The sequence below is a fragment of the Eubalaena glacialis genome, chromosome 10 (genome assembly GCF_028564815.1).
Source record: "Eubalaena glacialis isolate mEubGla1 chromosome 10, mEubGla1.1.hap2.+ XY, whole genome shotgun sequence".
In the NCBI taxonomy this organism is placed as follows: Eukaryota; Metazoa; Chordata; class Mammalia; order Artiodactyla; family Balaenidae; genus Eubalaena; species Eubalaena glacialis.
This window is the reverse complement of record NC_083725.1, coordinates 106,472,968-106,494,794: the sequence shown is the minus strand read 5'-3', so window position 1 is coordinate 106,494,794 and position 21,827 is coordinate 106,472,968. Positions and strand designations below refer to the sequence as shown.

The window sequence follows — 21,827 nt, the reverse complement described above, 5'->3', positions numbered from 1 at the left end:
TGGCTTCTGCTTGCATGCTGCTAGTGACAGGGTGCTCACTACTACTAAAGCAGCCCCTTCTGTGTTGGAGATCTTGGAGCGATTGTTATAAAGTCCCTCCGTCTATTAATAAAAGTCAGGCTCTCGGGTATATCCAGTAGTCACACCTAGGGGAGCACTAGTTGTGTCTCCTAGTCAGGGGGGCAATCAGGGGTAACACTGCACACAGGTGAGGCTGGTGCCTGCCCTTCAGCAACCCAGAGCCCAGAATGCTGGGAAGGCAGAAGGAGTAACAAATGAATTCATCATCCCTGCTTGAGCCAGCTCTGTTAAGGCAGTGAGTTGAGACTCTAAATTGTCCCAAAGACTACTATCAAGCCCTGAGACTTCAGTCAGGTGGATTTTGGGTCTGTGCTTCACCCAACAAAGCTAGGAACTATCCTGATCTGTAGTCATATTCATTCACTCATTCATTCATTCACTCATTCATTCATTATTGGCTATCACTGGCTGGGAGCAGGGATGGTGGCACTGTGGGCCACAGCACTGCCTCAGGATCAGAGTGTTACCTTGGTAATCAGACAGCTAACCGTCACTGGGTGCTTACTATGAGCCAGGCACTTCCTGTTTACTTCTGTGTAAAGGGCATAGCCTCTCCTGCCCAGTCACAGCTCCGGGGAGGGCAATGGGAGTCTGCTTGGCACACCAGCCCTGAGCACCTGGTACAGTCAGCACCCAATAAGCATGAGCTGCCGCCATTTAAATCTCCACAACAACCATAGGTGTTCCTACTATTGGTTGCCCCCATTTTGTACACCGAGAAAACCAGACACCTAGCGGTTAAGTTACTTGCCCATGGCCACACAGTTTCCAAAAGCCTGAGCCAGGATTTGGACCTGGGCAGTCTGCTTCCAAAGCCTGCTTGATCAACTCTTAAGGTACGGGTAGAAGCCTGGGGAACCACTCACCTTTCTCTGCCCCCTTTGCTTATCTTGTGAAATGGAGCTTGTCATCAACCTCGCCTTCTTCTTTCCTCCACACCCCCTCCCATTGTGACCATCAGCCAAGATAAAGAGATGCAGGTGTTCTTTTCTAGGAAGGAGGTTGGTGGGAGTTGGGGTGGGGAAATATATTACTAGTCACAAAGGATTGAAATGAGCTCAGAATCTTGGGGGGGGGGAATTGCTGTAGGAATCTAGTTGTTTTAGGCTGAAAGGCTCCCAGAGAACCTCCAGGACCCCCAAACTCCATTCTCACCCCCCTTGCCCTCCACAGGATGTGCAGACACAAAAGGTCTCGCCACTGTGCCTCCTCCCTCCCCCACGTGCCAATGAGCCCCAGCTAAGATCTTTGTCCCTTGACAGTGCAATTTATAGCAACGTAGCTGAGGCTGGATTTTAGGCTGGAGGATGAAGGTGTGTGTGCGTGTGCGTGTGTGTGTGGTGGGGGGGGGGTTGATGGTGTCATGTTACTTGACAAAGTCACACCAAGCAAGGGGGGACTAGAAAGGGTGAGCCTAGGCTGGAAGCCAGAAGACTAAATGAAAGCAAACATTAACGACCACCGTCTGTAAAATGGGATCAATCATCCCGGCCTCATAGGTAGTTGTGAGAATCACGAGTTAATACTTGTAATTCCTTCAGCACACGGTGCCTGGCACGGAGCGGGCGCTCAGCAGACGGGGACCATTGTTGTGTAACTGTGTTATTACACACTTGGGTATCTACCAGCCAAAGCATTCCTTTCCGTTTTAGACACTGGCCTAGGCCCCAGGCGATACCCAAGGGATATTTAAGACAAGGTGGCTTGCCAACCTATGAGGGTGTTGATAGTCTCACGAAAGGGGCGCAGTCTTGAGAATTTGCCACGAAAGTCTCCCTGGGCGGCGCGGGCCCTCTGTTCGGATTCCCAACCGCCTTCCCCCGGGGCGTGTGCGCGCCCCCCGCCGGCGATCTCCGGGAAAGCCTCGGTTGGGGAGCCCGTGGGCCCAGTCCCCCCAACCCTTCTCTCCCGCCCGCCCCGGCGGCCACCCTCGGGGGCTAGGCAGCGCGGCGCGTGGGAGGGGACGGCGCGCCATTGGCTTGTGCACGAAACTGAGAGGAGGGACCAGCTCGGGCCGCCAGACTCGGGCAAAGCCCCGCTGCGCTGGGCCCCGCGCGCAGTCCAGCCGGCCCTGCCCTGCCCGGCGCGGGCGGCGCGATGTGAGTCGCCCGAGGGCCCGAGAGTCCCCCTGGCACGCCAGCTCCGCGCAGCGCCGGCGCCAGCAGGCGCTAGGAACGTAAGTTCTGCTCCCCGCCGCCGCTTCGGAGCCTCGCACTTTCCCTTCCCGCCGCCAGCTGGCCGGTGCCTGCGCAGCGCAGCCCATTGGGGCTCCTGCGGCCGCAGGGACCGCCGAGGACAGAGGGGACCCCGTGCGCGCGAGTCGGGCGCCCCAGCACCTCTTGGCGCCGGAGGGTTCTGCCGGGACTCCAGGGATTCCCCCCTCCGCGGTTCTCCCGGGCGCCGTCCCGCAGCCCCTTCAGGTCCTCTCCTTCGCGCTCTCCGCTTGCTCCCTTTCCTCTGACTCGGTTTCCCTCTCTCCCCCGGCTTCCTCCCTCCGCCGTCTCCTCCCTCTAGGACGGTTTATTCCGCCCTCCGCCTCCGCCTCTTGGGCTCGCGCTCTCCGCTTCGGAGCGAGGGAGAAACCGAGCGGAAAGCATTTTCTCCCTCCCCGGGGTCTGACTCGGTCCCCGCGCTCGGTTCTCTGTCCCCTCCCCCCTCCATCCCTGTCACCGTCCTCCCTCCATTGTTCCCGGGTCCGGGGTGTGTGCGGCACAAACTTGCGAGTCCCCTTCCTCGCCCCCTGCTGGGTCGAGGTTGGAGGTGGCGGGGTTCCCGCTGCCCATAAGTCTGGCCCGACCTTCTGGTTCGGGGGACCGTGGGGGCGAGAGTGCTGGGCCAGAGCACCGCAGGCGTCCGACAGCCAGGAGCTCCCGCCTGGAGCCCCCAGCCCTCTATGAAAGTGGGTGGGTATCTGGAGCTGGGAGATAAAGGACACATTGGAGGGGGGAGGAGCAAGACCGGGAGACCCCAGCCTCCAGGGGTGGGGGGAGCAGAAGCGGAAGCCGAGCCTAAGCCCCGGTTGTTGGGAGGAGGTTAGGGGAAGGACAGGTGGAGACCGACGCTCCCCACTCTCTCCCAAGTCGCGCGCTCAGCGGACGGGGGCAGCGTGGTGCCATTGTCCTGGCGCTGAATAGCCTGGGACTGCCTGCCTTGGGCGGTATACTCGTACCCACTCCGGCGGTCCGTAGGGGAACCGCCAGGACGCCTCGCCCACCCCCGACGCCCCTATCACGGTTGGGACCTAGCTCGGCGTCCTCTCGCTCCGCCCTCCCCCGCCCCTACCCCGTCCCGGGCTCCCGCCGCCTCCTCGCGGCCCCGGGGGGAGCGGATTTCTACGCGGGAGCGAAGGGGGTGGGGGCGGGAGCCGGGTGGAGGGTGGAGGCCGAGAACCCCGAGGCGTCTCTGTAGCCCAGAGCCCAGCGTCGACGGCCAAGGCCGCCTCGCCGCCCCACCGCCCCACCGCCCCGCACTTCCTGGTTGATTTCCTTCAGACAAACTTTTCCCGGTGGGGCTGCCCTGCGGGGAGAAGGCACCGGGGCTGCAGGGGTGCCCACCCCAACTGAGAGGCCTCTTGGACCTCCAGTCTTGGTGGCCTGTGGAGAGGGAGCTGATGCCCTCACTTCCTCCAGCCCGCAGTGCCAGGGACACAGGGATGGGGGGAGGGGTGGGGGGTGGGGAGGGACAGGGACACAGGGATGGGGGATGGGGGAGGGGTGTGGGGTGGGGAGGGAGGTGAGAGGGTTGTTGGAGAGCCAGGGGGAGGCAGAGTCCATTTTTTAGCCGGGCCTCACACTTAGCCCAGGGGGAGCAAAGATTTTTCTTGTTGGGTTGTTAGTAAATAAGACTACGTATTCTCCAGGCCTCTGTTATCCCATCTGTAAAAGGGGCCCTCTGCCCCCCAAGATGCCCTCCCGGCCCCATTGTCTTGGGAACTAGCCGACCTGACTTCTCCTTTTCTGCCCACCTGCTGTCAGCTTAATCTGTCCTAAATTTGGAGTGGAGGGCTGAGGCCCAAAGCCCTCCACCCATGTTTGGCTGTCAGTACTTCCTGGATCCACAGCTCAGGCCCGCCACCCGCACCCCAAGTTCTCCAACCCCACACTCAACTGCCTCCCCTCCCCCAAGATCTTATGGTAGCCCCCCTCTGTGTCTGCTGGAGGAAGGGCCTGCCAGTTCAGGGGTTGGGGGTGGGAGGAACAGTGGAATTGACAGTGACCTGTGATATTCACACAGCGCTGAACTGTTCTTTACTTTCTTTCATTTATTGAACAAAACGTTTGTGAGGGCTAGGCCAAAAATGATTTAATGAACAAAGTGCCAGATACAGTTCTAGGCCCTGAGAGACAGCTGTGAACAAAATTAAAAGATTCTTGCCCTTCTGGAGCTGACACTTACAGTGGGGGAGGGGCAGATAACTAATAAAGTAAATAAGCAAATTATATAGTATATTGGGAGGTGAGGGGGAAAAGTTGAGTGTTGGGGGGTGCTGAGGCCAGGGGTGAGGTCGCCATTTTAAATAGGGTGGTCAGGGAGGTCTCCCTGAGGAGGTGAGTTACGAGCTAAAGTTTTGAGGGAGTGAGCTGTGGGGATAGCTTCAGGGACTAAAGATCTGGCAGAGAACAGCCTGTGCAAACGCCCTGAGGCTGGAATGTGCCCGCTGTATGTGAGGAACTGTAAGGAGCCAGTGTAGCTAGGGTAGAGTGAGCGGGTGGGGAAGAGATAGGAGACAAGGCTGGCTGAGAGGGGATAAGCCTCCCCATTTCACAGATGAGGGAGGTGATGCTCAGAGATATCATAAGTAACCGCAGGGCAAGCTGCCTAGGAGTGGCAGCTGCAGGGTGGGGTGCCTAGTGTTCTGACTCCTAGCCCGTAATAATTTTCCCTTCACCCTGCATCTCAACCATTTATTCACAACAATGGTTGTGCCCCTCCCCAGGCCAGGCCTGGCCAAGTGCTGGGGATATGGAGGGGAGCCACGCAGGCTTAGTACCCCAAGGGGCTCCATATTCTGCAGCCTGTTGCCAGCCCCCTTCCCAGGTTCCCCTTGCCCACCTGTTGTCAGTACACTCAGGGCAGCAACTTCCTCCTGAGCCAGAGTGACCCTAGTTCTCTCTCTTCCCATGTCCTTCCTGTGGCCACTCCCTTGTAAGCACCCCACTCTGTATCCACATGTGGCTTCTACAGGGGGACCTGTTCTGAAGCTGGTATGGTCAAGGGGGAAACTGAGGCAAAGAAGTTGAATTTCCTTGTCTGAAAATAAGAGCAACATTATTTTTGAGCGTTCACTATAAACAGGAGCTGTTTTAGGAGTTTTTTGTGCATCTTCTCATCAGTGGGAGGTGGGTGTCATTATTACACCCATTTAACAGAAGAAGAAACTGAGGCCCAGAGAGGTAGTATCACTGGCCCAAGGCCATGCAGCTAATAAGTGGTAGAGCCAGGATATCAGCACAGGCCTTTTGAGTCATGCCAGAGCCCCCTAAACCCTGGGGGAGATGGTTAGTTCTGGACTGTGGTTCTGGCCCATCAGGGTACTGGGAAAAGTACAGGGATCCTTCTGCTTGCCTCCCCCAGCCCACCCAAAGGGCAAATAACTACTTGCTTATGAAAAAGTTGGCCCAAAATAGTGGGGCATCTCTTCACGGAAACTCCCTTCCCGCCCTTCTCTCCTCCTCTCCAAGTTTCTGAGCATCTACAGGGGTGGGGGAGGTGGAAGGAGTGGGAGGGGAGAGGGATATGGCCACTGCCTTTTCACAAGAGCTCTGGCCCCATGGGATCTGGAAGCCAGGCTGTCCCAATAACCATGGCCCCATGGGATCTGGAAGCTCCAGCTGCCTTTGAGGGCCCTGATGTGGTCACTGGGCTGAGGGGGAGGCTGGCCCACTCCTGGGTTGGAAAGGACAGGAATTCTCCATGTGTTCTGCCCTTTGTGAGTGACAGTAGGGACAGAGAAGCCCCTCTCAGTGACTTCTGTGTGGCAGTGGATGGCCATCCGAGGCCTGGACACCCCCTTGCCCACACAGCAGTTTCAGAGGGTGAGGCCCCCAGGGATGTCCCCTCCTTCTTGCCCCTTGTCCTGCCCTGCCCTCTCACCCTCTCCAACACAGCAGGGAATGTTTTTTTTTTTCTGTCCCTGAGGGCTTGGAGATATTTGTGATGAAAATGTGGGCTTCCCTCTGTCCTTCTGGAAATTAGGCAGCTTTGAAAGAAAGAGAACTGGTAGAGAAATAGCAAAATGTGTGTTTCCAGAGCCAGTGAGAGAGGTGGTAGGACTTGGGGGCGGGGCAGCTTGTGCTGGGGTCTTTGCTGGAGTGCGGCTGGTGAGTGACAAGGTTTGGAAGCCAGATCAGGAATATCACAGCCAGGAGGGGCCCTGGAGACCACACTTCCATTTTTCAGACGAGGAAGCTGAGTCCCAGAGCCCGGCCCTGGCTTACCTGTGATGGCAGAATCTGTTGGTGACCTCAGTTGTCCTGTCTCCCAGCCCAGTGACTCAGGGCTCAGCCTTCCAGCTTCAGTCAAACCCTCCCTTGCCAGCTCCTGTGTTCCTGGAGTTCTTGGAAATGGGGTGTGGAATCCCTTTCTTGACTACAGAGCTTTGTCATGGGGACTGGTTTGTACCCCAGCAGGTTCGCATCGTGTTCTTTCTTCTCCCCCGCCAGTTCTACTCTGTCATCCTTGCCCTTGACACAGAGCCCTGAGCCCGGTGGTGATGCTGGTACAGAGAGAGATGGATGATGCAGCCCCACCTTCCACTGGCTCACCGGCTACTTGAGAGGCAAGGCCGCCTAAGGCAGGCTGGCCTTTAGAATAATTGCACTCTGCTCTCGAGGGACACACTGCAAGGAAGCCCTGCCACGTGGCAGCCTCGCCTCAGCTTCTTCCCTTAGCCCGTGTACCCTGAGGAAACGCCCACCCGGCAAAACCGGCACCCCAGAGGCCACTGTGATAATGTCGGTGATGCAGCTGTGTGACTTCCTAGTTTAGTCCAACCCTGCTGACAACCTAGTAAGTCAGGCATTGTCACCCCATTTACAGTGAAGGAATGGAGGCTCCAGGAAGTTAATCTGCCCAAAGACACAGGACTAATGATGCAGAGCCGAGAGATTTGGATCCTTGAGATTTGAGATTCACTCTGCCTGAGGGCCCCGGTGGAGGGTTCTGGGCTGGGGGTTCTTTACACCCCATCTCGCCCAAGGGGCTGATGGGCTGCCCCAGGAAGGGACCACAGGAAGGATGATGCAGGCTCTGGACCCTCCAGCCCCCATGGTCCCCTTGCTGGGGCTCTCCCTGCCTCCCCTTCCCTCTGCCCAGGGCTGGGAGGCTCCGTCTCTCACTGCCCGCACTCCTGTGCTGCCCGTCCCAGACCCCATTTCCAGCTATTTTGCACCAACGTGATAACCGATCAATGGGTCTCCTTGTAGCCCTTCCCAGGTCCTGCTGGAGTCACAGGGCCTTAATCCAAGGGAGGCTGGACCCCAGGGAGGGGTTCAGATGCTGGCAACCTGCCAGGGACTTTCACGGGGAGATGCGATGGGGAAGATGGCTTAGAGCTTAGTTCTTTTTGGATGTCATGTTCACCACACCACACCCCCACCACATGCACGTGTACACGTGCGCTCATGCACACGCGTGCACACACACCAGCTCCTCTCTGAATATCCAGTTAGGCACAGTTAACTTAGTTTGAATTTCAGCTCTGCCACTTACCCCCAAGAGACACATACGTAAGTCACTTGGGCCTTAGTTTCCTCATCTGTAAAATGGGAGTCATAGTACAGCTGTTCTCATAGGGCTATGGGGGTTACACGGAATTCCTGGTCTAGAAGTACTTGTCCCCTGCCTCATTTCCTTGGGAGGAAGTTTTGGGGGCATTTCTCCTTACCAGATGGGGAGGGACAGATACGCTACCCCTCCAGCAGAGGGTCTTGTTTGCAAAGGAAGCGGTTCTTGGCTCTGACACTCAACAGCAATGACTCCCCCCTGAATCACCGGAGACTCGGCGGCTGGTGGGTGCTCTGGGCCCCAGGCCCCTTTCTCTCCCCCAGCCCCTCCTAAGCCAGCCCTCATGGTGGCACATTCTCCATGAAGGGGACAGCTCTGCAGTCCATCTGTTTCTATGGAAACCAGGCTTCCTGGGAAGGCTACAGGGGGGTTGGGAGAGGTCCTCCAGGACTGGCATGGGAAAGATGTCTCAGCCCCATTGGATCTGCTGCCAGGGCAGCGCCTGGACAGCCACCCCTTTAGTATTGTTAATTGCTGTCCTTTGGGGAGTGCATACCAGGGACCAGGCCCCTCCACTGCCTTTTCTCAGTCTGTCTGATCACACAACCCTGTGAGCTAAGAAGTCGTCGTGTGGTTTCACAAATGAGGAAATGGAGGCTCAGAGAGGTTAAGTAACTTTCCTGAGGTCACAGAACAATTAAGAGAAAGAGTTGGGGGTTTGAGTCCAAGTTTGCCTCATCATTAAGTATATGCCCGCCCCCGCCCCTCCCCTGACATTTGTAACACTCCTCCTGTCCCCCCATGAGCCCTTCCCTTCCTGGTCCAATCTCGAGGCTCTGCTTGGCCTCTGTGCCATCATGGTCCCTTCTGTCTTGCCGCCGCTAGGAGCTCTTTGGGGATGTTCTTTTCTGGCCTCAGATGAGGAAGGAGGAAGGGGCTACAGGGGGTCAGATCTTGGCCGGCAGGGGGCCTCGAAACCCTTCCCCCAACTTTACTTTGTCCCAAATTTTTGTTGAGCTCCTCCCATGCCTGGAGCTGTCCAGGCCAGGTGAACAAAACCATCAGTAACCCCTGCCCCGTGGCACTCACCTAGAGATGGCTGCCGCTCTCTGAGGCGGTAGTGGGGTCTCACCCAACGTTCTCACCCAACCTCCAGTCATTTCCTGGGCACCCCAGATGCCAGGGAAAACCCCACCTACTCTCCTGGAGTCTTCAGCACCCCCTGACCTGCTTGCGCACGGTCACCTGGCCAGAGGAGGTACCGGATTGGAACCCAGCTCTGCCTGACCACAAAGCTCCTTCCCTGCTCTCCTGTGTCACCAGCTCACGTGTGGCCTGGGGCAGAGCTCGCCCGCTCTGGGCCTCAGCTCTCTGGCCTGTCCAGCGTGTGTGTGGAGCAGAGCCTCCCCTTGGGCCCTGCCAGGTCTAACTGAGTGTGATCCTGAGTGTTGTGGGTAGAGTTAGGGAGACCTGCTTGCCTTGGCCTGACCATCCCTCATTCGCCTCTGCTGCCAAAGTGCCTCTGTGTCCCAGCGGGGCCAGCGGGGAGGTTCTCAGGTGGGAACAATACCAGCCTTGCCTTCAGATCACTGGGTCTCGGGGAGGCCACCTGGCCCTGAAATGATGAGGAGGATGGGCCGGAAGTGGCCCTGGCCGCCACTGAGGGTCCAGAGAGGGGAAGGGCACTGTGCCCTGGGAAGGCTCCCTGGAGGAGGGGGCGTGCAAAGACCCTGAGGAACAGGGGGCATCGGGATGGAGGGAGTGGAAGGCAGTGGTTCAGAAGGGAGAACAACTGTTCAAAGGACAGTGATTTCCCAGTTTATTGGGAATTGAGGTCAGAGAGGCTGGCCAGGGGCAGAATGCAGAGGATCGTGAACACTGGGTCTGGGGGCTGCAAGCCGCATTTTCCCTTCTCCTTGCCTGGCAGGGCCTCCCAAGTGAGCATCTAGGAGCAAGGGCAGCCCTCCTCCCAGCCCTTCCCCTAGCCTGGGGCAACCTGGCACCAGCCTGGCACCCGGGGGGCCCTTCAGGAGGCAGTGGGGCCTGGGAAAGGAAGCATGACGGCTGTGACAGGCAGGCTTTTTCCACTGTGCACGGCTGAGTGAGGAGAGGGAAGGAGAAGGAGCGGGGCCCTGCCTGGCCCCGGGTAGGGCACTTTGCCACAAGGTATTGCCTGTTAGCTCTCTCCTCCAGCCCTTCTGCAGAGTGGGCCTTCTCATCAGCCCCATTGCACAGGGGCAGAAACTGAGGCTGGGAGAGCTGCGGTGTCCTACAGAACCAGGATTTGAACCCAGGTCTGGCTGTCCCAAAGCCAGTGTTCAGCTGGGGTACAAGGAGGGAGTGGGGGAGCTGTCCTCTGTCCTCTCTTAGGTTAAAATGGGGCCAGTCCTACCTGGAGTGACCTTGAAAGGGAGGAAAGTTCATGGGCAGATCAGAGGGGGTGTGGTGTGTCTCGGCGGTGGGGTGCTTAGGGGCTGCTGTGCGCACACGTGCGTGTGTGTGTATGTGAGCGTGTGAGTGTGGCAGCTGCCCGCCTGCCCTCTCCAGATGGGGTCCAGTCCTGCGGGTGAAGGAGCAATAGGGCTTAGGTCTCAGAGCACTTAACTCTGTAGGGCCAGGTGCTGGGGACCCTGCTCCCTGGAGATAATGTTTAAGATCTCACTTTCCCTGGGAGGCTGTAGGGCCCTTTGTTGGTGGTGAGCTTGCTGCTGGGCTTGGGGCTCTGGGTACGGCCGCAGTGGGTCCCACCAGCCCAGGCACCTGATGGCTGTGCCTGAGTGATACCGGACGTCAAATGGAGCCCAGGACCCTGTAGCCCCCCTTCTGTACCAGCCCTGGGCCTGTGGTGCCGAGGGGAGGTCTGTGCCTGTGTTGGTGGGGAGGGACCGTCGGGCAGAGGAAGGCAGCCGACCCTCTGAGCGGGGGTCGCTGACACAGCCCAGGCCTGGTGTGCTGTGGCCCGAATGTCAGCCTTACGCCATGGGATTGAGGTCTGGGGGCTTTGCGCAAGGGGTGGAGACGTTAGGAAATGCTAGTTAGGCTCCTCTCCTGATCCTCCCTGGCCTCCACCCCGGAGCCCCTGCCACATGGGGGACGTGGGGAGGAGGGGGTGTCTGTGTCTAAGTGCCCATGTCAACCAAGCACTTGGTACGGGCCAGGCACTACCCTACGCTCTTCACGGAGGTCACATCTTGTATTCTCACAGCATCCCTATGAGGGAAGACCCTTTGCTTCCCCAACTATGGATGGGGTGACTGAGGCACAGAGAGTGTAAGTGACTTGCCCACAGGCACACAGCTAAGAAGTGGTAGCCCTGGGATTTGAACTCAGAGTGTATGGCTTCTGCAGCTAAGCTCTTCTGGCTTTAGCAGTTAGCTGGCACTTTATAAAATACTTTCTGTCCATTATTTTGTTTCTGCTTTGACCAGGCCTAGGGAAGATGTAAGGATTGTTGTTTCCATTTCACAGATGAGAAGACTGGGGCTCAGAGAGGCAACTTGCTCTGATTCGTGCCTGACAGATCAGCATCCCTGTCCCTGCTCAGGCTGTAAGCTACTTAAGGGCAGACACCCAGTCCCACCACCCGCTACATGGCTCACAGCACATCCTCACTAAATGCAGTCCTTTCATTTAAATGTGTAGGTGCTGTGCTGCATGCTCTTGACCAAGCTTCTCCTTTTGCCCCTGGATCTCTAGGAGCTGGGAATTACAGCTCCATTTCACAGATGGGGAAAACCGAGGCTCAGAGCAGTGTGACTTGTTCACTAAACATAGGCAGTAAGGGGCACAGCAGGACTGAGTCAGGCAGCCTGACCGACCTGGGTGAGAAGGGTTAAAACACTATGGAGACCTATATGAAGGGCTAAAGTCAAGTCTGAGCATACCCGGTGCTGGCGAGGATGGGGAGGAATGGGAACACTCATGCATTGTGGGGAAATGGAAATGGTTCACTGCGCTGGAAAGCAGTCTGGCACTTTCTTCTAGAATTAAACGTAGATTTACCATATAACTCAATATAATTCCACACCCAGGTATTTACCTTCGAGAAATGAAAACTCATGGTCACACCAAAACCTGCACATGAATGTTTATAGCAGCTCTATTCATAATTGTCAAACTCTGAAACAACTCAGATGTCCTTCAGTGAGTGACAGGGTAAACGAACTGGTACGTTGACGCCAGGTACTGGTACATTGATTCCCAATCTCCTGCCGAGAGGAAGGGACCGTCCATATACACAGCAGCCTGGATGAGCCTCAAAGGCATGATGCTGAATGAAAGAAGCCGGTCCCCACGGTTATATACTACATGATTCCATTTATGTAACACATTTGAAAAAACAGAAACAAAACTATAGTGACAGACAACAGATCGGTGGTTGCCTGGGGTTAGGGGTGAGGGGAGGGTCTGACTGGTGTTGCAGCTGCCCTGGGTCCTGATTTGGAGGCGGTGGTTACCTGGATCTATACATGTGCTAAGATTCATGTAACTACAGACCCCAAAGAAGGTTCATTTCACTGTATGCAAATTAAAAAATAAAAGGCCAGAGGGGAGGCCGGAAGAGGAAGGGTGGCGACCAGCTTGCCTGGTGCTTCCTTCATGGAGGGATGGGTGAGGGGCCAATGGCTTGCTGGCTCCCGGGGGGCACCCTCCCGCGGGTCCACCTGGCAAGTGGGAGGGACGCCAGGCTGATCATAGCTTCTACCTGGATTCACCAGAAGGTGGTAGCAAGTGGCTGAGGTGTTGTGACAGTGCCCGGGCCCCCCCGAGGAGCCTGGTTAAACCCTGGCTGCCCCGGGCGGCTGCCCCCACTGACCAGCATCAGGCATTCATTGAGCTGCCTTCCTGGTCACCACCAGCCGCCGCCTCCCATTCCCCGGGATGTATATACGTGGGAGAGGAAAGCATAGCTGCCCCTGTTTTACAGGTGAGGAACTAGGCCAGGGGGCTTAGGAGGGCAGTGGGGCCTGGACATTACTCACTAAAGACCTCCAGTAATGACCTTGGCCATTATTTCCAAACTCGAGCTGGTATGCTTCCTGCCCAGTTCATCCAGTGTAAAGCCATGTTTTCCAAACACCCCACCATTTGATTCTTTGTTCTGATGTTTATTTGCTGGGTGCTTTATTTTGTTCTAAGACACTGGGTCTTAGTGTCTTAGAGGCTGGAAAACTGGAGGTGACCTGGGGACATTTCTGTGCCCTGCCTCTGGCTGGGGCTGAGAGGGTGAGACTTGCCGGGGGCCACACAAAGACCTGAGTCTGATGCCTGGTTGGGGGGTCCAGCAAGCCCACCTCAGGTCCCTGGTTGAGGGACAGGCAACTTCTGAGCCTTGTCTGTTATCGGGGGTGGTTTTCCTGCCTTGCTGGAGAGTAGCTGTGGGTGGGAAAGAGGTGCAGGGATATGGGAGGCACCCAGCACTGGTGCGGCACGTGATAGGGTGGGGGGTACTACCATTTTTCAACCCGGTCTTCTATCGAACCTCATTGAACTTGGTTTTCTCATCTGTAGAATGGGTGTAAATAGTACCCATCTTGCAGGGCGGCTGTGATCACAGGAGCCCCCTCAGGGCCAGCTTCTGGAAGCCTTTACCTCACTGTGGTTTACGCTGTTGTCTCCTCCACATAGATTTTGTTCTGACTGAAGGTGAGGACGGCCACTCAACTCACATCAGCGTCTCCACTGCCCGGCACAGTAGGTGCTCAAGAGCTGGTCTGAGGTGGAGCTGGGGGGAGGACGGAGGTTGGGGGCCATCCAGGATCGTGGGCAGACCTAGGGGGGTGAGGGGAGAGCAGGGAGGGGCAAGGCCTGGACTGCTGCCACAGAGCCCTGCCAACTCTCCTGGCCATCCCTCCTCTGGCTCAGCTGGGTCCTGGGGTCACCCCCTCCCCTTCTTTTCAGTGCTGGCAGGTTAGAGGGAGGTTGTCGGGGAGGGCTTGCTGGGCAGAGGAATTGTCTGGGCAAAAGTTCAATGGCGGCCTGGACTCCAGAACTCAGGAGCCCTACCCAGGCTTGGGTAGACCCTTCCCTCTTCTGGCAAGGCTGACCCAGACCCCAGTTTACCCCCTGCCCCCAGGAACCTTTGGATACAGTCTCTATCCAGGCCTGAATGCCTTGTCCTGGGCCTATACCTCCTCCAGGGCTGTCTGTAATGCTCCCTCCGGCCTGGTCATCTAGGGTGTACCACATCCACTTAGGCCAGACCGGCTGGCGGAGCTGGAAGGCCTTAGGACCATCTGCCCTAACGCATTTTACAGATGAGGAAGCTGAGGCCAGGAGAGGGCAGTGACTTGACCCTTTTTAATCACACAGTCGGGTGGTTAGGGAGCCCAGTACTGAACCTGGGCCCTCAGATGCCTCCTCCAGTGTCCACCTGCTGCCCCAGGTTGACGGGGAGGCCTCCCCAGGCCCTGGGCTGGGGTCTGGCTGCCCTCTGAGATCTGGAAGCTGGGCAGGACCCGTGGCTGAGGCTGGTGTCTCCCTGCAGCCCTCCTACAGAGGCCGGGCTCCAGGACAAGATGGCAGCCAAGCAGCCCCCACCTCTCATGAAGAAACACAGCCAGACGGACCTTGTGAGCCGCCTGAAGACCCGCAAGATCCTCGGCGTGGGCGGGGAGGATGACGATGGGGAGGTCCACCGCTCCAAGGTGGGTAGAGCTCGGAGGAGGGGCCTTGAACCAGCCACATGGGGGTCTGCCTCTGAGCACCAATTTGGGGAGGCAGATCTGGCCCACTGTTTGGGGAGAAGAATAGCTGAGACCCATTATAGCTGCAGGGAGCCCCCAGATTTAGCTCATATTTTCTAGAAATCTAATGGATATGTCAGAGGAATAGTAGCAATAATGAAAATGGATCGTTAGAATTAGTTGGGTGCTTATTATTTGCTTGCTATGGCACCAGCTACTTTATAAGCATTATTTACCTTGGGAGATATAGGGTCAGTTATTAACCCATTTTATAGATGAGGAAACTGAGGCTCAGAGAGATTAAGGACTTCCCCAGGGCCACACCAATAAGTGGCAGAGCCAGCCTTCAAGCCCACATCTGGCAGACCTCTGAGCTTTCATCCTCAGCCACTGTATTTTCAGCTTCCCATAAGCCCCGGTGTCAAGAGGAGGAAGAGAGGGTGTGCCTCAGTGTGACCCTCCCGGCCTGGGTGACCCTTGGCTAAGCCGAGCCACCTGGGCATCCAGGGGCCTCTGGAAGGGGGTGAGTAGACTGGGCAGGCAGAGCTGCGTTCAGCCTGGTTGCCTCTGACCCCTCTGTGTCCACAGATCAGCCAGGTCTTGGGCAATGAGATGAAGTTTGCTGTTCGGGAGCCTTTGGGGCTCAGGTGAGCATTACGAGTTTGGTGGGGGGCAGAGCTGGGGGAGGGGCTCATCAGCCTTGCCCCTGTGTAGTCTTGTCATTGGTTCCATCCCGTCAAATTCCCTCCCCCAGACCAGCCATCCCTGGGCATCTTGGCTGGAGAGGGAAGGGTCCTGTGGGGCCTGGGGTGGCAGCAAGGGGTCCGGCTCTGACCTTCCTCTCCATGCCTCCCCAGGGTCTGGCAGTTTGTTTCTGCTGTGCTCTTCTCCGGCATTGCCATCATGGTGAGTCCCTGCCCCACCCCTGGGACCTGGCCCCCTCTCCTGCCCTGGAACCCCTGCTGCCTTTCTCCGCACGGCCATCATATCGAAGCCCCATCTGTCCAGACTCTCTGACTGCCTCCATGACCTGTTCTCCTGACACTTATCCCCACCCGTGCCCTGCCCTGGAGCATCCTAGCTCCCATGGTCCTTGGTCCCATCTCCTTGTCCCTGGAACCTCAGATCTTCTGTCCTGGTATGGAGGGGTCGGGGGGCAGTCAGTGTCCTGACCCTGGGCTGCTACTGGGGAAAGGAAGGAGATGTCCAGGGGAAGTTTCCACAGTGAGCCCCTCACCCTGAGCCTCCCGCCCGCTGTCCGCAGGCCCTCACCTTTCCTGACCAGCTCTATGATGCAGTCTTTGATGGAGCACAGGTGACCAGCAAGACCCCCATCCGCCTCTATGGCGGCGCCCTCCTCAGTGAGTATTGCTGGGGCAGACTCTGGGGAGGTGATAGGCAGCCGAGGGACCAACAGGGGCTGAGGGAACATGGGGAGCCTTCTTTGTGCAGGGGCTCCCTTTCTCAGAACCTACGCTTCAGCCAACGTCTGTCTCTGCTGGGTGTGTGCTGCCATCTTGTGGCCACTGGTAGAATGTCCCCAGTGGATTGGGACTCTGTCTTTGGCATCATCTGGGACAAAGCGCTTATTGAGTGCCTGCTGTGTGTAGTGCACCACCTGGGCATTGGGGTAGAGAAATGAAAGAAGCCCAGGCTCCGCCCTCCAGGGCCTCACAGCCTAGAGGAGGAGGCAAAATCAACACAGTGTCTGTAAAACCCTCACCCTTGGACCGCCCATTTGAACCACTTCCGTTTCCTCTCCAACCTGAGTCACACGCAGCAGTGCCTGTTAGGAAGCTAAATGACAGCATTTAAAACCCAGCACTGGTGGTGTCCCTCCTCTCCAAAACATTCTATGGCTCCCTATTACCCGCAGACTGAAGTCCCAGCTCCTCCTGGTCTCTGATATTCAGGGTCATCTGATATTCAGGTGGATCCAGCCTGCCTTCCAAACCTCCCTCCCCCACATCCCACGGTGGGCCCCGGACTCCAGCCGCACCTCCTGAGGCCCAGTCCCCCGTTTCAGAAGGCCTCCGCGACTTTGCAACCCAGTTTCTCCAGCCTTGTGCCAACTGCACTTCTACTCGACATTCAAGGGCCAGCGCCAGTGGCTCTGGGGTGGGGTTGGGGGGTGGGGACTGGGACGGCTTCAGGCCCTTCAGCCACTCAATGGGAGAGCTAGCGTTACGGGGTTATGGGTCAGGTTGGATGACGGATGAGTTTTAATTTGAGCAGTGGGGGTGGGGGCAGGGCGTGTCCGGGATCCTGGCTACTTTGTCAGGGGGAGGAGGACCAGGCCCCCTGCCCGTCCCCCAGGGGGGGTGGGTGGATCAGGCTGCTCCGCCCCCCACTCCCCTCTCTGTCCCCCACCCCAGGCATCTCCCTGATCATGTGGAACGCTCTCTACACGGCTGAGAAGGTCATCATCCGATGGACTCTGCTCACCGAAGCCTGCTACTTCTCGGTGCAGTTCTTGGGTGAGTCCTGAGGTGGGCAGTGACGGGGAAGCTGATGGGGTACAGGGTGCAGGCAGCTTGGCCCCTGGCCTCCCAACTCTTGCCACTTGGTTTCTGGGAAGTGATGAAAACCTGTGCGAGGGGGAGGGACTCGTGTGGCTGGGTTGACCTGTACACCTGCACACCTGTGCTCACGCAGCTGATATGTGCCTGTATCCTCCTGCATACACACCCGTGCACCCACAATCCACTGCTCACTTGTGGACCCAGCACAGGTGTGATGGCACACACCCAGTTCTGCCCACATGATCGCCCCCCGTACCTGCCGCGTGGGACACATCACAGAAGACACATCTATGGGGTTGGGCAGCTGATAGGGTGCCCCAGCTCAGGGCGGGGGTCAGTCAGGCAGCCACCCTGGGGCCCATGGCATCCCGTGCTGGGGGTCAGGGATAGCCCCACCTCTGACCTGTGTCCCCTCCCGGCCTCTCTCCCACAGTGGTCACTGCCACGCTAGCCGAGACGGGCCTCGTGTCCCTAGGGATCCTGCTGCTCCTGGCCAGCCGCCTCCTTTTTGTCGCCATCAGCGTTTACTTCTATTACCAAGTCGGCCGAAAACCCAAGAAAGTGTAGCCGCCTGCCGGGCCAGGGGGCCCCTCTGGGGCAGGGAGGCCTGGGGACCTCGGTTTCCCTTTGGTTCCGGAAGGCAGGAAGGACCCTGCCCCAGGCAGGCAGGAGTGGCCGCCTTCCTCTCCTCCTGGGCACTCCCCAAACGCTGTGATCTCCTGGGCCCTCAGGTTTGGGGAGGGATGGAGCCTCTGCACCCCATCCTTCCCCCCACACGGTGACGCCTCCCATTCATGGGTCTCTCGGCCTCTGGATCCCCTGGACAGATGCTCAAGGAAGAGCCTGAGTCACAGGCATCCGGCCAAGGCCAGGCTCCTGCCCCTCTGTCACAAGACCCTTCTTTCTTGAGAGGCTGTGGACTGCCTCCTTGTCCTCTCCCTAGGCCTCCAGCCAGTCTAATGCCCAAGCAGCTGAACTTGGCTTCTGCCCATGCCTGGAAAACCTTAGAATTTGACCCCGGGCCCCTTCCCTTCCATGCGGGCGCTCTCCACATGTAGGGGACCCTCTGCCCCCTAAACACACAGCGCAGCTGTGGGCTGGCAGGCAGGGGTCCGTCTTTGACCCCTGGCACCTCCCTTTCTGCCTTCTGTGAGGTGGGCTGCAGGTAGCAGGGCCCCGTCCTCAGCCCCGGCCGCCACGGCCTCTCCTGGGGCCTCGCTCTTGGCTGCTCTGCCTCCACCCCAGCTCCTGAAGGCCCCTAGGTGCCCCCTCTCCCAACTGGCCTGGGTCCAGAGGCTGCCAAGGGCCTCAGCCACAGGCCGGCCCTGACAGATGGACACCTGGGTAACCCCAGATGGAGGCCACCTGTAAGTGACGGGGTTTGTGGATGAGGAAGAGAGAGAAGCATGTCTTCATCACTTGGCATGTCCTCCAGGGTCCGATGTGCACCTGGCTCAGCCCCCTTATCCACCCTCCCCCCCCTCCCCAGGGTGCTGCCCTCTGGCCCTCTGGGCTGGGGTGCCTCTGAGGCCCGGCTGGGTAGGACTGGGTGCCCTTCAAGCTCAGCAGGGGCAAAAAATAGAAATATTTCAGCAAGCCGCCTCCTCTCATGCGCAGCCCCCATCAAATGCCCTGGAGGAGGCCGACAGCTGGCTCCCTCAGAGATGAACACCCCTGCAGGCCCAGCAGCCTGTGTGCGCCCCGTGAGTCCTTTACCCGACGCCCCCCTTCCCTCCAGCACCCCAGGAATGGCAACCCCCGTGTCCTGGGGACAGATGTGGAGAGAAGCAGCCCCGGCCCCAGACTTGCTTCCCGTCTTGGAAGAGAGTGTCTATGGGGCGAGATGGTTGGTCCTTAGGTGCAGCCCAGCTCTGGCTGCTGCGCCCTGGGCCCGGGCCCTGCCCACGCTGGGCCTCGCTGCCCTCCCCCGTGCCCAGCTGTCCCTGCAGCCACACGTCCAGGGACACGGCCTGTGCCCAGTGGAGCACGGCACCACCGCTGTTAACACAGCCGAGGAGAGAGGCCCAGCAGGTTGGGCGCCCAAGGCTGTGCTGCTGGTAACTGCGGCCGAGAGGAAGGGAGGCTGGACACTAGGGAGGGGCCGTCCTCTCCTGGCCTCCATCCCTGGAGCCTGAAGTTCATGCCTCTTCGCAGAACCCTGCCCCCAACCGCCGAGCCCCAGGCAGGCCCGGAGCCACGGCAGCCTTTGGGAAGTGGTATTGGCTGGTGGGCAGTGCCCCCAAGCCAAGGCCATGTCCTCTGAGCTGACCCATGCTTTTTGAGGCCTGGCTAGCACGCCGCCAAGCGGCGGATGGTCTGTCCTAATGACCGCTGGGCTTGGCGGATGGACTTCCCCCGGGAGGCTAGCAGGGCAGGGGGAAGTCCAGGCGCTGGAGCCTGGCTTTGCGCCGGGCGTCCGCGGGGGCGGAGCCAGCCAAGCTGAGGGAGGGTGGCAGGACCTTGTCCCCCGGGGTGGTAATGCGGACCTGCCGGGACGATGCTGTCCTGGCTCTGTCCCTCCTAAAGGTTTGGGAGAACCCAGAATGCCCCTTCCCCGGTTCACTTGCCAGCCGCCTGCCTCGGCCCAGCTTCCCCACCCCGCCCCCAAACCAGGACCACCTTTCCTCACGGTCACTATTTATTCTTCGTTCCTTTCTCTTTTTGTAAGAAACAGTCACAAAAACCAGTGCAAAACCATCAGTGTGGGCGTCCTGCTTTATATTACAAAAACTCCTCTTGATATAGAATATAAAAAAGGGAGGCTCACAGGAAATAAACTTGATAAATTAGCTCTGCTACCTACCGCAAGGAACACTTAGAGTTTTCAAAATAGACTTTCGACATAGGACCCACCGGGGAGGGGAAGAGGGGGCTTCTAGGGAGATGGGGGTGCTGGGCCTCGGCCGGTTTGGGGGGATCCTGTCTGGGCCCCTTAGGCATGGAGAGGAGAGAGGGGACAAGGGAGGCTGGGGAGGGGCCCCAGTGCCCAGCCACTAAGCAGGGAAGGTGGCCTTCGGTGTTGGGCGGGTTATGTGACCAAGTGCAAGGTCTCCCCTGGCACCTGGCCTGTTAGCGGGGTCAGGAAGTCTCAGCAAAGAGACTTCCTACCCTCCCGCCTCCCCCAGCAGCCCCAAATTGCCATCTGCACCTATTATGGGCTGTTGCCGCTGGCCTTTGCCTTCTCGTGCCCCCTCAGAATGGCCGCTGGGAGCCTTGAAAATAGCTACCAGCCTGCGTTAATGCTGCAGAGCAGAGACGCCTGCTTCCCCTTTCCAGCCCCAGAATGTGGTCAGTGGGGGCAGACCAGGGCTCCTTGGCCCCTTTCTGGAGAGCCCTTGGGGATGAGAGTCTTACATCTGCCCTCAAACCCACCTCACCCAGGTGTTCCTCCACGAGCCTTTCTTCTTGGGGGCCCGGAGGGGATAGTGCCCAATGCCCGGCTCTTCTTACCTTGAAGGCCCCAGATTCTCCTGGGCAGTGGGGACCAGATGGGGCCCTGACTCCTGGGGCGCCCCTGGACCGAAGTCACACAGCTGCCCAATTTGACCCTAAGCCCTGCCTAGCCAGCCTGATTTTTTTTTTTTTTTTTTTTTGTCAACCTCACGCCAGCCCTTTGCCTCTGCCAGGAAGTTGGAGCCAATTTGTGGGTGGTCTAGAGACCTGCGCTGGGGTACAAGCTGCACGGCCCCCTGGGTCCTGGGGTTGCCCAGTCACTAGGGAGTTCATAACATCATTTATGGAGTTGCCAGGGCAGACTGTTACAGGGACAATATGGAAAGACCCAGCCCAGAATGGGCCAGGACTGGTGAGGACAGCAGGGTGAGTGCAAGGGGGAAGGGGAGAAATGGGGGGAGGGTCAAACCAAATCTTTACAGCAGGCACAGAGCTCTGGCTGCATCTCAGAAGGGGGTAGGTGGCAGAGCAGGGGAACACTGGGCTCTAGGCCACTGCTCTGTCTCCCAGTGGCTGGAAAGCTGGAGGGGAGGCTGGAAGCTGGCACAGGGCCTTTGAGATAGAATGGGCTCTTCCCTGACCCTGAAGAGGGACAATGAAAAGAGGAGAGCAGGCACCATACTGTCCCTTCCACACCCATCCCTCAACAAGCTTGAGTTGTTTGGCAGACATCACTAATCAAGATTACACTGTCCTCCCCCACTGAGCCCAGACCAAGCCTCAGATTCTCCGCACAGCCTCTGGCAGCCGCTCCTGATTGATCAGGGTCGAGGCATCTTGCAATACGGTTGCTAACACTGGTCTAGAATTTGAGACCTGCATATGAGGGGCTGATTTGTGGGTGCTGTGTGGGTGTGAGTCTGTGGGGAAACCTCTCCCTGCCAGATCCTGGAGGAAACACTCAGAAATGTGCTATGGACAGCGAAGGGACAGGAAAGCCGTGTCACAGCAGAAATGATGAGGTGCCCTGGGGTTCTTTAACCTGGAAATAACGGGGTTCGGGGGGACAACGTGTGGCCTTAACGCTTTGGGAAGGAGAGAGAGCAAGTGGGATGCCATGGACAGAACCACAGAAAAACAGAAACCTCTTCCATGTATTGAGCTGATGCTAAAGTCAGAGCAGTCCAAAGAGAAGGCTGTCTTGGGAGGTAGTAAGCTCCCCGTCCTTGGAGGTGTGCAAGAAGAAGATGGAGAAGTCTTGGCAGGGATCTTGTGGAAGACATCCGAGTGGCAGTTCTGAGTGAGGAGAGGAGAACCAGATGATCTTGGGGGTTCCTTCCAGCCCTGGGGACCAGGGAGTTGGTGGAGTTGGTGGAGGAAAGGTGGGCAGTGTAGAAAACGGGCTGTGGTGTGTGTGCAT

At 58.1% G+C, this 21,827-nt stretch overlaps 1 protein-coding gene across 3 annotated transcripts; it reads left to right on the top strand.

The window, feature by feature from the left end:
- Positions 1-794: 794 nt before the first annotated feature.
- On the top strand, positions 795-19,711 carry TP53I11 (tumor protein p53 inducible protein 11). 3 transcript variants are annotated; one of them, XM_061201615.1, is made up of 8 exons: positions 795-917; positions 13,435-13,500; positions 14,294-14,453; positions 15,081-15,139; positions 15,350-15,398; positions 15,757-15,853; positions 16,868-16,969; positions 17,448-19,711. In XM_061201615.1, exons 3-8 carry the CDS (start codon positions 14,325-14,327, stop codon positions 17,579-17,581), a joined length of 570 nt encoding a protein of 189 aa, XP_061057598.1. In that variant the 5' UTR covers positions 795-917; positions 13,435-13,500; positions 14,294-14,324; the 3' UTR covers positions 17,582-19,711. The 3 variants fall into 3 exon arrangements, with proteins under 3 accessions (XP_061057598.1, XP_061057599.1, XP_061057597.1); XM_061201614.1 differs by lacking the exon at positions 795-917 and adding an exon at positions 2,168-2,257; XM_061201616.1 differs by lacking the exons at positions 795-917; positions 13,435-13,500 and adding an exon at positions 1,968-2,257.
- Positions 19,712-21,827: the final 2,116 nt, after the last annotated feature.